Here is a 12882-nt window from a genome sequence, read left to right as displayed (position 1 = left end):
GGTTTCCCCATCAGCCGAGCAAACTATTAATCACCAGCACAACCAATCTCTCCAAATAAACCACCTTCCTTCTCTGTTTTTTCTCCCATCAGCACTATGTGACCTGCTGGCAAAGTGAAGTCATCTTAGCTGGACAAATACCCAACACAAACAGAGGGAAGGACAACCATGCCTGGACCATCCTGCCCAACACTTCTCTCCTGCTGCACCTTCACATCTGCTGGGCACACATTAATCTGTGTGGGTTGTGTTCTTAAGATTCTCCACACCAGCAATGGGAAAGAAATGGAGACCAGGAAGAATTCAAAGGCATTACCATTTGTCCTCTACAAATAGAAGTTCAACAGTGCTACGTTAGAAGCTGCAAATGGGAACACTTTTCCCTGTCTCCTTCTTCTCGCTGAATATTTCTACAGAAAATCTGACAGTATTTGAGCTACAAAGGTGGGATCTCCATCCATTCTCTTTAACGCTGGAAAAGAGTGGGTAGGGACTGAATAGCAGAGAGGAAGGAAAATGCTGAAGAAAGCAGAAGGTTCTTATATCACCTGGGGGTGTAGGGGAGGATGGCAGCCCCCACCTGGCACTGCCCACCCCAGCTGACTTATGGGACCTGGAAGTTCACCCCTCTCCAAATGAGGGTTCAGGTGAGGGGCTCCCAATACAAGAAAGACAAAGAGCTGTTGGAGAGGGTGCAGAGGAGCCACAAAGATGAGCAGGGGGCTGCAGCACCTCCCCTACAAAGACAGGCTGAGGGAGCTGGGCTGGTTCAGCTTGGAGAAAAGAAGGCTGGGGGGTGAATCATTGCAGCCTTCAGTACCTAAAGGGAGCCTACAAACAGGAGGGGAATCAACTCTTGGAAAGGGGAGATAACTGCAGGACAAGGGGAAATGGTTGGAAGTTGACGGAGGGAAGGTTTAGGTTGGATGTCAGGGGGAAAGTCTTTGCTATGAGAGTGGTGAGGTGCTGGAACAGCTGCCCAGAGAGGCTGTGGATCCCTGTCCATCCCTGGAGGTGTTCAAGGCCAGGTTGGATGGGGCCCTGGGCTGCCTGGTCTGGTATTAAATGAGGAGGTTGGTGGCCCTGCATGTGGCAGGGGGTTGGAGATTCATGATACTTGAGATCCCTTCCAACCCTGGCCATTCTATGACTCTATGAGCACCTGCACAGACAGCAGGAGGGAGATGAGGGCAAACCTCTTGGTATGATAAATAGCCTCGTAACACTGGGAAGAAAGATGGCAGGAAACAAGTATGTGAAGTACAAAACGAGGGAGGAAGACAGGATAAAAGACAGAGAACAAACAGCTGCACTCTTTGTCTTCTACCACTTAAACACCTCCAAAGCTTCGCACCCAATGATTTCCACTTCCCCAACCTCAACCATCGCGACTCCCACCATCCCCACATCAGTTTCCCAGTGACAGAGGGTGACCACGACAAACACCTCCCACTCATTACCAAAGGTGTGCAGACGCTGCTCAAAACAAAGCTTGGAGGAGGAGAGCAGGAGGGCACGCAGCCCTGCTCACCTATGATGCCGCTGTCCCTGCTCTCCAGCGTGGACGTGGGGCTGGTGACGGCCCCGTAGCTGCAGTCCTTGGCAGGGACGTTGGTGCTGACGGGTGGCAGGGTGGAGCAGGGGCTGCTGGCGGGCGGTGAGGCCGTGCTGCTGGTCAGTGTGGAGCAGGGGCTGATGCGCTGCGTCACCGCCGAGCTCTGCAAACAGGGAAGGTGCAGTCAGTTCTGTGCGCCGCTACGGAAGGGTGCGAGCATTCTGCTAAGTGGTGATGAGCTCACCTTGACTAACAGCGAGGCAAAGCAAACTCAGGAAATCCTGCCAAGACCTCTGTGCCGTTTACATCTGCTCAGAAATCCCAGCGGGACAGCAATTTTGCCTTGTAATTGTTTCTTATGTTTGGGAAAACCAACAGCGGTCTCACAGCTCTGCTCAGAGGGACTCCAAAATCCCAGCATGGGTAGAGTCGGCCCCAGATATGCTGCCTTCCCCATTATAGAGGGTTCCTAAAATATCCCAACACTGGGAGGGTGACTCTCCATGGACAGAACACAAGGAGAAATGCAGCAGCACAAAAAAGCCCGCCGTTCTAAAAGTTATCTGCAAAAAACTGCATGCAAAAAAATCCTGAGAGTTTTTAGATCTGATGCTGTGCACTGAGATGAGTTTATTAAGAAAACAGAATTGCTGCTGGGTGCCACTGGTGACAAGATGTGCTGTAAGTGTGGCTGTAAGGCATACTGACACTGGGTGAGCCCACCCTGCCTGCCTGTCTTTGCTGCTGCAGAGTGGTCCTGCCCCCAAGGAAGGAGCAGCTGAAGTTAACTGCTAATTTGGAATTTCCTTAATTTCGATTTCTTGTATTCTAGGTGAATGCTTTCCTAATAATCCCAGAGATTCCCACATTCATGCCATTGGAACCCAGACTGCCCACAGACAGCACCGTGCTCACGAGTCACAAAACACATTTGAAGTCAGATTGGTTTCTTCCTCCTCGCTGTCCTACTTTAAGCTCAAAAATTACCCAGGAAGGACTTCAGTAAGCAGAACAGGGATTCCAAGGCAGGCTGCCAAGCTCTGTGCTCCCCTGACCAAAGGGGTCCCTATGGGGTGGGAGTGGGCATGCTGTGGGGCAGCCCCCCGAGCAGCCCAGCCCCAGTCAGAGCACTCAGAACTGCTCAGAACTGCTGCAGCTCCGAGCTGTGCATTGCAAGGCTGTGCTGAGCCTTCATCTCAACTGCTGTACCGAAATCTTAGCTTATCTCGGGGTCAGCAAAACAATCTGCCAACCTTAAAACGCTGAAATTAAAGCTCAGTCCTCCGCCGGCCGATAGCATCGCTGTCTGATGGAATGCCAGAAGTGATGTCCTTACCAATTCTTTTATTTGTGGCCCCACTGATGCAGCTCTGCAGACTGAGCTCCGTGCAGAAGGAAGCAGCTCCGTAACGCAGCCACGGCTCGGCAGTGACTGATGTTTTATTTCTGTATCTGTATAAAAGAACCTTCCTCTGCGCTCGCTTTAAGCATCCATTCCCACTGACAGAACGTTCTGTATTAATACGATTGCTGCTGTTTCATCTGTCACATCCTCACTAAGCTTCACAGAATTAAACTCCTCTGTCACAGTCCCACATCCCCTTTGTGCCGCTCCGGTTCAAAACCAGCTCCCCAAAAAAGTCAGAGAGAAAGGATTAATTCTTTGACGTTCGTGATCTCTCATTAAGGAAAGAGTGATTAAGGAAGAGACCTTCCATCAAGCACGCCATTCCACAGCAATCTGCATTAGGGACTGCATCCTTCAGTGTGCTCAGAACCAGGCAGCTGGGTGGGAATGGGAAGTGCTGATGGGGCAGCAACAGTAAGAGCACCTCTGCCCCTCATCTGCTCAGTGCTGGAAGCATCAATCTTTGCATATCCCATGAATTTCTTACCACACCATTTTCAGCACTGCTTTCAGCAGCAGAGCTGAGGGAAGAATCACTTTGGGAAGGAGAGCCCAAGAGGTTCTCAACCCACGGGGCCCCAGACCCCAAAAAGCAAAGCCCTGAGCTCCACACCCAGCAGGAAAAAAAGGAATGAATGTGCTCATGGAGGAACCATTCTCTCTCTTCTCCAGCTATGAATGGCACTCAAGAGCCTTGTGGAACATTTTTTAATGCAAAAATCAGCACGCAGACTGAGATACACATCTATTTACAGGACAACCCTCTGCTGCTCTTCAGATATTTCTACTTGAGACAGAGGATGGGATTTTAATTTTTGTCCAAAGGCAGCAACAAAAGAAAGCATTTGGAGCACAGTGCTTGGCTCTGGAGCACCCTGCTCCACCAGGTGCCTCTAAAGCCCATTCTCTGGCACAATGGTAGAGCACCTTCCAAATCCACCGCATCTCACAACAAAAAGCTGAATGAAACCATTAAAAACCTGGTTTTTAATGTGTTAAAGGCCAAGCTTTTACAAAAACGCATCTCTTGGCATCCATCTATCAGCCCTTCAGGTTGAGGAGGAGATGGAAGACCCAAACACATTGGTTGTGCCTATGGAGTGGGGCTGAGGGAGCCCAGCTGCCCAGCACAGCACTTGGAGCAATGCTGGGTGCTGTGCCATCCCCTTGCAGGGGCACTTTGGGACGGAGCTCTGTGGACACCAATGGGGCCACATGAATGCCCAGTGCCATTTCTGGCTGCTGTTTCTTATCGACTCTTCTAGGGAAGTCAGCAGTGTGAGCCTGATCTCTGGAATTGTGCTGTGTTGGAATCTAAAGCACAGACAGAATCCTGCAGAGTCATGCAATGACTGTTAAAAGAACAGAAGAGTTGCAGCTGAGCTTGTGAGTCTCATGTTGCTCTGCTACCTGCTGGCTCGTCCTTCTCTTAGCTTAAAACAAAATATTCAAAACCAACAGCAGGATGCCTCCCAGCTTTGTCCTCATTTCATCAGCACTGATGGCACTGGGCACAGCCTCAGGGCTGAGCAGCAGGACGAAGAAACTCAAGCAGGTTCTGCCAACCCTACACTGCAGCCAGGACCCCGACCTTGTGCTCCTTCCCTTTTCAGCAGCCAGAGAAGATGCAGCAAGTTCAATCACAACAGAGATTGTACCGTTTGCTTTCTATACCTGTTTTCAAGCATGAAACCATCTGGTTAGGCCAACAAAAGCAAATATGTAAAAATCTGTATCTGTATGTAAAATAACACCACTACCAGCTATCTATCCTTCCTGGAGAGACAGCCAGCCTTCGTGCAACAGTGCTAAAATGCTTCTGAAATACTGCATGTGAGAAGCACGGATTATTTTGATCGTTGTATTCTGATGAGAAATTCTGCCCACTCCCACATTTGCAGACACAGAAAAACAACAGGAGCTGCTTCACACGGTGGCAGCTGATCCCTGGAATGCACAGCAATGATTCACTGCTGAGTGAGGAGATCCAGCCTTCTACCTCACAGCAATCATTTCATCATCAGGAGACACTCAGCTGTCACGTAATGAGGAAATAACCACCATCTCTCATCCTGCATTCTGATGGGAACCAACAGAACCACTGAGCACCTTCCAGTGCTGGAATGGAGCTTAAAAGAGCAGAGAGACTTTTATAGGGGCAGAGAGCGATGGGACAAGGGGTGAACAGCCTTAAACTAAAAGAAGGGAGATTCAGGTCAGATGTGAGTGGGAAATCTGTTATCCAGAGACAGCAAGGCTCTGGAACTGCCTTGCTCTGGAACTGTGGGTGCCCCATTGCTGGAAGTACCCACTGCTATGAATGGGCTCTGGGATGTCTGAGCTGGGGGGCAGCAAACCCACAGCAGGGAGAGGGGCTGTAAGGTCCCTCCCAACCCAAGCGTGCAGTGATTTTGCTGTTAAAAGGAGAGTAGAGGACACGTCATACCTGGTTCTCATCCTGCACCTCCATGCTGTACTGGGGCCCTGGCTGTACCTCCGTGACTTTCTCCCCCAGGAGGAAGCCCAGGCGAGTCATGAGTGTATTTGCTGCCTCATCTACGGATGGAGGGGGTCCCAGCTCCTGCTCAGCGTCACCTGAGGAGGGAGAGAAACAAACAGGTTGAGACAAATTGCTGACCTTGGCTACTGCTCAGTGCATTTACCAACAGAGCACAGCTAACTTCCCGTGCTGTGACTTCTGTATCCAGGATTTCAGGTTACATACGTCATTCAAATCTGTGTTAATGTTATTTGATGGTTATTAATTTTAGGTTATTTATTCCCCCAGCTGTGAAGGCATGTTTACTCTTACTCCAGCTGTTATTTCTGCTCTCATTGCTTGTTTTATTCTCTGCACCTCAGGTGGAAGCAACACAATCACCTCCTTTTCCCTGCCCCACCAACAGGAAACCCAACTGGGAAGCAAGATTTCCTGGATGTGGTGAATTCAAGCCTACATGTGCCAACTTCTGCCATTCCCAAAGCACTGCACGAGATGCTCAGCAGCAAACCTGCACTTCTCAGGGGTTAACAGCAAAGGATAGGGCAGAAAAATCACAAGCATCGTTTGCTGTCATCTGCTGCTTCTGACATGCTCAGGATTACATGGGAAGTGCAGCTCTGGAGAGGTTTCCTTGCGCATCATTTGGGCTGTGACACAGAGGTGAGAGCACCTCCCAACCCCCACCAAGCTTAAAAATGACATCAAAAGGCAAAATTCCAGATGATTGTTTCCTCGAGTTTTCCTGCCAAAAATTTAGGCTGCTTAATGACTTGTGGCATCCCAATGGTGAGGTTCTGAAGGGCACATTCTGCCCCACTGACCACAGCTGCTGCAGTACAGTCGAAGCCTGAAGGTCAACCTCTTCCCACATCACACCGATGCGACGCTGTGCTTGGCGCAGTTGTAGGATGCTAATTAGGATTTGCAATTACTCTGCAGTTAATTATTCATTTGATCATGTATAATCTGGAAAAGAGCCCATCTCCTTTCCCACGTCCTGGCTCGGAGCTGCTGCAGCTCTCAGCCTGGAGCTTCATATTGAGCTCTCTGATAACTGTAAGTGAACACCACCCAGCAGAGGATCAGGGTTACGTACAAACCTTCAGAAAATGCAAGCCAGCTGCACCCAGAAACTCCCATCCAGCTCCCAGTGCACATCTCATGGGAGCTGCCTGTAAATTCTGGGTGCTTCACCCACACCACAGCTCCAGAGCACCTCCATACAATACAGTCAATGCTCATGAGCACTGCTGGCTCCGGGAGCACTGCATACATGGCAGCTTCACCATGGGGAAAGTGATTACGGGGCGTGAGAATGGAAGCTGTCTTCTAAGTCACTGAATCCCTTTTGTACCACTTTAAAGCACGCAGATGTGAATAGGATGGGTTTAAGACAGAGACAAATTTAGATGGATGGCCCAATTTTCCTGAGCTGCTGACCACCCACATTTGGGCTGTGGGCATTTACCATCCCAGGGAGTCAAATTCAGAACAGATATTTTTACGTAAGATGGGAAGTATACGGACTTTGATTTCCAAGGTTATCTCTGCTTTTTTTAGAAGAAGACTTTTCGAATTTATCCCAGATCTCTGAACTGGCCTAAAATTAGCAAACAGCTGACTGTGCAGTCTGTCACACGTGATGTCTGCAGAGATGCATGGGGAGCAACACTGGGTACGGGTTCCTGCAGCTGAGCCATGGCTCACCCCATTGGGGCTGGATGTAACCCTGCCCACACCAACCCTAGAATTGCTCCCACCGGCACAAAACTCTTGTTTGTTCCTAAAATGAAGTTACGAGCTTTGCCCTGCTTACAGAACCACAAAGGCTGGAAAAGACCTCTGAGACTATCTGAGACCCCCATGTCCAACCCCACCCCACTGTGCCCATAACTACATCCCTCAGTGCCACGTCTCCACGGTTCTGAACACGTCCATGGATGCTCCCTGGGCAGACCATGCCAGCACTCAATCACTCTGCAGGAGAAACTGTTCCTCATACCCAACTGGACCCTCTCTGGTGCAACTGCAGTCCATCGCCTCCCATCCTATCACTGTTACTGGGAGCACAGACCAACCCCACCATGCCACAACCTCCTTTGGGGAGCAGTAAGGCGTCCCTTGTGCCTCCCCTCTTCCACACTGAACAACCCCAGTTCCCCCAGCTGCTCCCCATGAAAGCTGTGCTCCAGCCCATGCCCAGCTCCCTCCCCTTCATGGCACAGGATGGTGCAGCAGCACACACAGGTGCTGCAGCCCTAATCCCCTCCTCACAGTGCAGGGCATGAACACACCCAAGAGCAGCCTCAAACCTCCTAGGCAGCCTCAAACCATCCACAGCTTTATTACAACAGCGACTGCAAAGCGCAGAGAGCTCCAAGCTTAAGCAAAGCACCACTGGATCGGATCACTCCACCTTTCAGTTTTTGTTCTGAACTGAGTAGCAAACAGGAGAGCAAGCAGCTCCAAGAGGTCTGTGACTGCTTGTGAGACCCAATGCTTCCAGGCATCACCTCTCCAGCCCTGCATGCACGATGCAGTCAATGCTGCGGCCGCATTTCATGCACACTTCAGTGCAATGGGTTCCAGGAGCACAAAGAAACACCAACACACTGCAGGGAACCGCTCGTTTCCCATAACGTAACCAACAATCTGTTGTTAATACCCCCAGCAGCAGGAGAGGTCGGGCTCAGAGGAAGGAGAGGTGATTTGTCTGAGCAGCACACGCGTTGTTTTGGGGAAGGAAAATGTACACACGCTGCCTCGCTTTGTGCTGCCAAAACAAATGAACCCAAAAACAAGACGTTTGGATTCTTTCAGAGTGACCTTTTCGTAAATAAGAGGCACCAAACAGAAAGCAGAGGAGCATTATATCCAAAAGGCCACACGCAAGAGGTAATCCCATTTCTGGAGAACAGCTCGCTTCTTCCAACCCTTCATCTTCAGGACAGACAGGCGGCTGCTGTGTTGCACAACAGAAGCAAATCAAAGCTCCTGCACTGATGTAAGATGGTTTGTGCAGAAACTGACAGCGTTACAAGCTGAGCACACCGACCAAATGGATGCCTCTGATTCTCTTTTCCAGCAGCTGAACTCATTTCAGCTAAGCCCGATCACTTCTGCAATTCACCCCAGAATTACCTGAATGAGGGCTGCTGGGAGCAATTTCATGGATCCCAACAACTTACCTACACAGCAGGTAAGCAACTACTCTGGGTACTGTGGAAGGGTTCAACTCTGGACCAACACTGGTCTCCTGGTTGCAAAAAAAACCTGTATGTGTAACAAAATCAGAAGTTTTAGCTCAATTCCAGAGCTGGGTGCCAGGACAGACCACAGCGCTCAGATCGTTCCTGGCCTCACTCAGGAGCCAGGCTCAAAGAAAAAGGGAGTTTTCTCAATACCCCAACAGTAATTTGCTGTTCTTCCACTTCGGCACCTAGTTCTGGTCACCCTGCCTGCATCATAAAGGGTTTTTGGTGGAGTTGGGTTTGCAGGTACAGAGCCATGAGTTGGAGTTGGGTTTGTAGGTACTGAGCTACGAGTTGGAGTTGGGTTTGTAGGTATTGAGCCACGTGTTGGAGTTGGGTTTGTAGGTATTGAGCTATGAGCTGGAGTTGGGTTTGTAGGTATTGAACCATGTGTTGGAGTTGGGTTTGTAGGTACTGAGCTACAAGTTGGAGTTGGGTTTGTAGGTACTGAGCTACAAGCTGGAGTTGGGTTTGTAGGTACTGAGCTACAAGTTGGAGTTGGGTTTGTAGGTATTGAGCCATGAGTTGGAGTTGGGTTTGTAGGTACTGAGCTACAAGCTGGAGTTGGGTTTGTAGGTACAGAGCCATGTGTTGGAGTTGGGTTTGTAGGTATTGAGCCATGTGTTGGAGTTGGGTTTGTAGGTACTGAGCTACAAGTTGGAGTTGGGTTTGTAGGTATTGAGCCATGAGTTGGAGTTGGGTTTGTAGGTACTGAGCTACAAGTTGGAGTTGGGTTTGTAGGTACTGAGCTACAAGTTGGAGTTGGGTTTGTAGGTATTGAGCCATGTGTTGGAGTTGGGTTTGTAGGTATTGAGCTACAAGCTGGAGTTGGGTTTGCAGGTACAGAGCCATGTGTTGGAGTTGGGTTTGTAGGTATTGAGCTATGAGCTGGAGTTGGATTTGCAGGTACTGAGCCATGAGTTGAGTTTGGAGGTACAGAGCCATGAGTTGGGTTTGTAGGTACTGAGCCATGAGTTGGAGTTGGATTTGCAGGTAGTGAGCCATGAGCTGGAGTTGGGTTTGTAGGTACTGAGACATGAGTTGGGGTTGGGTTTGTAGATACAGAGCCTCGAGCTGGGTTGGTATGCACTGAGACAGGAATTAAGAGTTGGGTTTGTAGGTACTGAGCCTTGAACTGGAGTTGGGTTCGTAGATCCACAAGTGGGGTTTATAAGCACTGAGCCACAAGTTGGACCCAATGATCCTTGCAGGTCCCTCCCAACTCAAGATGTTCACTGCTTCTATGAGTGATGTGACAGTGGCCCTGTGCTGGGAACTTGGCCAGGGATCACCAGAAGGGTTCCAGGCAAAAGCAGGGGCACTGGGGATTGCTTCTCGTCAGCACAGTTTTCTTTTCTCCAGGAGGAGTTCATAAACTTCATAACATTTCCTTGAAAAATCAAATCTACAATTTCCTAAGCACAGTGTATTGGTTTTGCTCTTTTCAGTAAAACACTCCAAATGTCTGGTTTTGAACATTATCATTGTAAAATACCATTTCTCTTCAATCCCTTCAATTCCTATAATGAAATCTGCCACATATTTCAGCTGCAATTGCTTAAAATGGAATGAGATTTCTTTATGACATATTTTGCAATCCTGTGACTTGTTGGATGGCTACCATTGCCTCATCTTCCAGATCTGCAACACGAGGCTGCAGAAACCATCAGTATGGCTTTACTTCTTACTGCAATGGTTAAATTCTCACTTCCAAAAACAGATCCTGAATGGAACTGAAATTATACCTGAAATCTATTCCAGTGAGCATCAAACTACAAGAAGTGGGTAACAGTTTGCTCAGCTGCACCCAACCTAGAATTTGCCTGAATATAAAACTGATTTGTCTGAAAAATCAGAACTTCTTAAACAAGCAGTGAGAGAACAGAGCAGCTGCATGCAAAGAGTGAGCCCCTATACAGCGCTGGAATAAACGGTGCCATATATTATTTTGATCTTAAATTACATAACTGTAGGGTTTTATCCAGACGTCCCTCTTTACATGTGACCTGAATCCGTCCCATTATTATGTACATCTGCTTTAAATTATTCTGGATATACTCGAGCTATATTTGGAAAATGCCCTTGACCATTTCTGCATATTTCCCTCATCTCAGAATTAACGGGACGGCTTTTTCTTTACTCCTCCTCACATCCAGAAGAGAAAACTTGTCCAGCGAGGGATGAAAGCTGCATCTGGAATCAGCCCTACAGCACCACGTCACTCCTAAGCTGTGACCTCGAGCTGCCAAAATGCTGAGGATGAACACCATGGAGCTCCAGCAGCACCCCATGCTGCTTTATCCATCGCTTCTCTAACAAACTGCTCTTCTCCCTCCCTGCAAGACCAGTTCCAAACCTCACCTGAGTTGCACAGCATTCGTTCTATGGAGAAATTCAAGAGAAATTCTCCTTTGCAGCACAAAGCAAAGCTGCTTCCCAGCAGTCCCTCCTGCTGCCTCTGCATCATTCTGCCAGAAGGAGGTCACTTATTAGTCAGGAACCAACTGAGCCACAGACAGACAGCAAAAGCAAAGTCAACACTACCAGAAAATCTAATCCAATGTATGTCATGCTCTGGGTTTAAAAAAACCCTTTGCACTTGTGTTTGGGGAATGGATTTTCTTGGATTTGCCCTGCTGTTTACATGCCAAAGAAAAGAGAATGGGGAAAAGATGAGGACACTCAAAGCACCCATCACTGAACTCATATCAAAAAAGGCCACAGTTGTCACAAACTGAGCATGGGCTCAGGGAATAGTGCTCCTCTGCCACAGAGCAGAGAGGAACTGCTGTCCCCAACATCACTTTGGAGCATTCATGCACTGTTGTGCCATCACTGCAGGTAAGCCATACCAACGAAGACCTCCCACAAGCCAACTCCAATTGACAACAGCATCCTGACAGCACAATTAGGGTGTGCAGCACACAGCCAGCAACCTTACCCAGGTAATTCAGTGAGGTCAGCAGACAGGATGAGTGCCACGTAGGTAACCCCACATCTCACATCAGTTTGGGTTGGGAAACAGAGAAGAGAATCCAGCAGTAAGCTTGGGAAACCTGCTGCAATTTCAGGCCCAAACAGCAATTCTGGAGTGTGCAGTAAGCTGCAGACCTCTGCAAGATACATCAGTATCACGGATGCTGCCCAGCAAGGCTGTCAGTCATCTGCCCTTTCCAGCCAGCAGCTGGCCAACACTGTCATGTTTGGGCTCCATTGGGTTCCATTGGCTTCCTAGTCATTATTTTTCCAATGATCAGGAGTCACACCATCAGTGATATCGATATCTAAACGTCTGCCCTGTGAATTGACACCCCAAAGCCATCTCCTGTCTGCAGTGTAAGCATGCAGCTGTGCTGACCAAGAGAAAAGTACAGACAGGATGGGCAGAATACTGACAATCAGAACAAATTACAGCACTGGGAACAATATTCCCACTGGAAAAGAATAAAGAAGCCCTTGTTCTGCAGTCCTAAAGAGTGGTAGGAAGTCAAGGCAACTGGTAAGAGAGCAGCAGTGCTGCTTTCAGAGCACCACATATTTTCACTGATGAGAAGCTCTCCATAGCATCCCTGGAGTTCAAGTGCCTTTTGGTGAAGGGGGAAAAAAAGCATCCATTGGATTGATTCAACCATTAGGACATGGGAACCAAGCTTATAAAAGAACGGAGCGGCTCTCCAGAAACACAGTTATCTTTAGAGCAACATTCACTTCTTGCATCCATAGAAACTTGCAACAAAACAAATTCTGCCCCCAAACGCACATCCAAAATCACAACAAAAGCAGAATTATTGATCCCTTCCTCCAGATTGTAGAGTATTTGGGAATAAATACATCTTTGAGCAACCTGGTGTAGAGGGAGGTGTCCCTGCCTATAGCAGGGGGTTGGAACGAGATGATCTTAAAGATCCCTTCCAACCCAAACCATTCTAGGGTTCTAGGAAATATCCAAGCTGGGAGGAAAAAAGGATGACTAATTGGCAAGGTGATAACCAAGAGCCCCACCTACCATCACTGCCCCTTCTTTTTGCTTCTTTAGCATCCTTATATTCCCACCATGAACACTGAAGGTGAAGTGTGACCTCGTCTTTGCCCATCAGCAAGGCCACAACTGAGCACACAGTACAGCAAAGGCCCCTGGTTCTGCCTGCATGCAGGGAAGGGTGGT

General features: G+C 48.7%; 1 protein-coding gene across 16 annotated transcripts in view; it reads right to left on the bottom strand.

The window, feature by feature from the left end:
• The window catches only part of TANC2 (tetratricopeptide repeat, ankyrin repeat and coiled-coil containing 2), a 182286-nt gene that overhangs the window by 79603 nt on the left and 89801 nt on the right, over positions 1–12882 (bottom strand). For 15 of the 16 annotated variants that reach the window (XM_090125170.1, XM_090125169.1, XM_031600935.2 and 12 more), the window contains 2 exons: positions 5410–5558; positions 1532–1718 (listed from right to left, as the gene is read on the bottom strand). In XM_090125170.1, coding sequence (XP_089981296.1) covers positions 1532–1718; positions 5410–5558 — 336 coding nt within the window. Of the gene's footprint in view, positions 1–1531; positions 1719–5409; positions 5559–8654; positions 8740–8870; positions 8914–12882 lie in introns of those variants that run through there. The other variant, XM_090125185.1, reaches the window with a different exon arrangement.

The sequence above is a fragment of the Phasianus colchicus genome, chromosome 26, assembly GCF_987193195.1.
Source record: "Phasianus colchicus chromosome 26, bPhaCol1.hap1.1, whole genome shotgun sequence".
Classification (NCBI taxonomy): Eukaryota; Metazoa; Chordata; class Aves; order Galliformes; family Phasianidae; genus Phasianus; species Phasianus colchicus.
The sequence above is the reverse complement of the archived record's forward strand: the minus strand, read 5'-3'. Positions and strand labels throughout refer to the sequence as shown.